The sequence below is a fragment of the Lipotes vexillifer genome, unplaced genomic scaffold (genome assembly GCF_000442215.2).
Source record: "Lipotes vexillifer unplaced genomic scaffold, Lipotes_vexillifer_v1.1 scaffold1227, whole genome shotgun sequence".
NCBI lineage: Eukaryota > Metazoa > Chordata > Mammalia > Artiodactyla > Lipotidae > Lipotes > Lipotes vexillifer.
This window is the reverse complement of record NW_006790683.1, coordinates 412101-416023: the sequence shown is the minus strand read 5'-3', so window position 1 is coordinate 416023 and position 3923 is coordinate 412101. Positions and strand designations below refer to the sequence as shown.

Here is a 3923-nt window from a genome sequence, read left to right as displayed (position 1 = left end):
CTTAAATACTGTGGACACAAAAAAAAAAAAAGAAAAAAAAAAAATATATATATATATATATATATATATATATATAAAAGAATACTCACATCAGCTTTTGAAATTTTGGAGGCCTGTTCTTTTATTCGTTGATGCCACCATTTCTCCACATCCTTTCTTGTCTGCAGCGTATACTCTTTGGTCCACTTTCCCGTGGCACTGTAAATACCTCTGGAACATCCTGGAATCACTCTCCTTCCCCATTTGATGACATCTGGACCATCACTTAGCTGCCTTTTCAGAAGAGAGGCATATAAACCCAGCCTCTGCCAAGAAGGAGCCATTCTTCAAAAGGAGGGAAGGCCCTGAAAGAGAGGGCAGAAAGTACACGTGTGAGCCACCCGGAACCTCCCTGAGCTCATCCTTCCATTCAGCACAGCCAGTGCTCCCTGCCCATCCACATGCTTTCCTCTTATTCTGATGACTTCTTTCCCTGAAAAGAATACTTCAGGAGTGCAACTGAGCTAAACACAAACTTCTTAATTGGAAAATATTAAAGGTGTTCGATGCTCCAAAACAGCAAGATACAAAAGCCCCATAGGAACAAAAGGAGACCACCACCTGGGCCAGCTCCTGCTGCAACCTCACAGCTTGCTTGCGTGGGAAGCAGCAGAGCCACCTCCGGCCCTCGCCTTTAGGCCAGCCTAGGGTCTGTACAGGAAGCTTTACTTCCCATTGTCCAGGCTTCAGAAGAGCTCTAAGCACATCTGGGCTTGGCCTTAGGCTCAAGTATCAGAAGAGATCTGAACACAGGTCTCCCAGGAAGATCGGAGACTCTGAGCTAAGATTAGCATTCTTCATACATTCTACAAGTTAAGTATACTCAGTAGGCTGAGCCAGGAAATAACCATTATTTAGAAGACTGCTTATTCATTTAGTTCTTCATTCACCTACCAAATATTTATTGAGCGTCACTAGGTCCACACACTATTCTAGGCACTGGGGATAGAGCAGTGAACAAAAACAAAGTCCCTTCTTTCATGGCACTTATATACTAGTAGAGCAAAGCAGATAAGAAATAAACAAATAAATATATAACATGTGGAACAGTGATGAATGTTATGGTTTTCTGGAATACAACCCACAGGTTGGGGCCCACTAAGACATCTAGTTGCGAATCAAAATTCAGCTGTAATGTTTCATTGGTTTCCTCCAAAGGTGAATTCCAGAAATGACCTCATAGAAGAAGTTTCATGTTTTATCACTGTGTTAAAGCCTAAGGTGACAGTTCACCAAATATTTAAGATTTATGACTAAATAGCCTAAACTTTCTGCCTTCCTGCATAACAGCATTAGCTATAGTGCAGAAACAGACAAAAACAGACCTTTCAAAACCAGAGAGAAATGGAGAAAGAAACTGGCACTCTGAGCTGGCATTAATTCCTTTTTGTTTTGTTTTGATTTGATCTGAATTTTATTTATTATTATTTTTTATACCACAGGTTCTTATTAGTTATCTATTTTATACATATTAGTGTATATATGTCAATCCCAATCTCCCAGTTCATCACCTCCCCCCACCCCCCGCTTTCCCCCCTTGGTGTCCATACATTTGTTCTCTACATCTGTGTCTCTATTTCTAAGCTGGCGTTAATTCTTGATCGTCTCAAAATTTTTGTTTCAATGCTGGTTAGCCATTGTGAAAAAAGAAATACCAAAGAGTGCAGACAGATCACCAATATGAGCAACATGAAGGAAGGAATTTTAATTTCACTTAAAATTCTAATCCTGTCTCTATAACTTACTTATACTATGCACCAAATTATAAAAAACGTATCACAACATTCCCTGTCTACATAACAATAAGCTTTCTAAAAATGTTTACATAATATCTGGCTCACTAATAACCTTTCCTGTACATAAACCAATGGTATAGACTAGAGAATTCTGAAATGGATCTCAGTATTTTAAAGAACTTAAAGTTCATAAAGCAAAAAGCACAAATAGATTAGAAAGTGATAGACTATTCAGTGAATGGGGGGCCGATTCAAATTAGAGCCCCACCTCAAACCAAAAAGCAGAGTAAATCCCACATAGATTAAAGAATTTTTAAAAATACCACAAAACAAGAAAAAACATAGATGAGTATGTACTAATTCTGTAAAAGGTGCAGGATGTTCTGTCCTAAGCATAAAAGCAATGGAAGATTTCATAAAGGAAAATATTAATAAAACTCTCTAAAAAATGTAAAATACCTGCATATCAAAACCACCACGAACAAAATTAGAAAGCAAACAAGCTGAGAGAAAACTGCCAAAACTACAACAAAAGATTACCCTTCTCTATAAAGAGTTCACATATGAGAACAGAAACAGTAACAACCTAATTTTAAAAATTGGGGACGGAGAAAAGAGGAAATACAAATTGGCTAACAAATACCTGAAAAAGAATGACTTTACAACTAATCAAAGAAATGCAAATTAAAACAAGGAAATATTTTACTTATCAGATTGGTAAAAACCTGTTATAAAAAGAAATGTGCACTTTTATACACTGCTGGTGAAATGCAAACTGATTCCAACTCCCTGGAGAGCAATCTGGTAATATATGTGTCAAGACCCTTTAAGAAAAGTCCACACCTTTTATGTTAGGGGAACTCAGCCATAAGTGCACTCAGGGCTATGATTTACTGCAGCCCTGGAGCTCAGTCCAGTTCCCTTTCTTTACATCCCAGGCCCTGCTCTGGGACACTCCACCACCAAAGCCCTGATGGACACTGCCTCTTCCTGATAAGGAGCAGCCATTTTATTAGAGGACCATGCCCCTACCATGAATGTGAAAGGTGTGATTCATATCTCGTGCTATGATCAACTTGGCCCTTTTCTTCCTGAGCTCTGTCACATCCAGTTCCTTGCCTAGATGTTTGGAATCTTGTCTCTTCTTCCACATCCTTCCAAAGCATCAATCCCCATTACTCCACTCCTCTTTAAGAGTCAGCCCTGATCTCAACCTCACTTAGGGCTTAAGGTTAAGTTTTTTGTGAATGGTGGGGGTAGCGGCCTGTGGCCATAGAGGGAGGGGCCTGAGAACTGGACCCAAAATGACAATCATATACGGACAGAGAAACCTAGCAGAATAGGAAAATACGGGCAAAGAAACAGAACACAGAGACGCACACGAGGGCATTGGTGTGCGCCCAAAAGAAAGTGTGCGAGAATGTACCTGGGAAATTAATCTCAAAGAAGCTATGTGCAAAAAAACACAAAAAAACAAACAAAAACAAAAAAAACACCCAACTAATTCTCTATGTGACCTCAGGGAAATTACTTCCTGCCTGGAAAATCAGCTTCTCCTTAAGATAAAGGGGTAAATCCAGATGCTCTCTGAGGACCTTAGAGCTCTAACCTGCTGTGACAATGATCTGTGGGTCACAGAGAGGATGTGGGCCAATGGATGTCCTTCGAGTCTAAAGCCTCAGCCCCGGGAGCAAAGGTCCAGGGACCAGCCGGGGTAGTGGAGCGGTGGAGAGAGGGAATTGAGTACAAAACTATACGTACATATGTGTTTTTCTGGGAAAGGGTCCAGAGCTATCAACAGAGTCGGTGGCTCAAAGAACCTGAAGACCTGAATCTCAGAAACTTTTCCAGTTGGGAAACTCCGCAGCTCCGAGACCACCAAACCCAGCCCGCACTTTCCCTTCCGGCTCCCGGAAAGTCGAAATCTACCAATCCGGGTAGAGGGGAGATCAGGCCTCGTATCTTGCCCCTATGAGCCCGGGTCAGGGGTTTACCTGCTCACAGGCTCTGGCCTGCGGCTCCTTACGCCTCGGTTCCCACCTTAGGCGAACACTGTCCTGCCAGTCACCACGGGCGCCGCCATGTTGGCAGAACAACAACTTTATCGATGGCTGCCACTGAAGACACAGACAAGCGGGGGCGGAGCCG

At 41.7% G+C, this 3923-nt stretch overlaps 1 protein-coding gene across 1 annotated transcript in view; it reads right to left on the bottom strand.

The window, feature by feature from the left end:
• LARS2 (leucyl-tRNA synthetase 2, mitochondrial) overlaps positions 1 to 323 on the bottom strand; it is a 163842-nt gene extending 163519 nt beyond the window's left edge. Inside the window, exon 1 of the mRNA XM_007463898.1 lies at positions 90 to 323. Coding sequence (XP_007463960.1) covers positions 90 to 323 — 234 coding nt within the window. The remainder of the gene's footprint in view (positions 1 to 89) is intronic.
• Between the last annotated feature and the right edge of the window lie 3600 nt (positions 324 to 3923).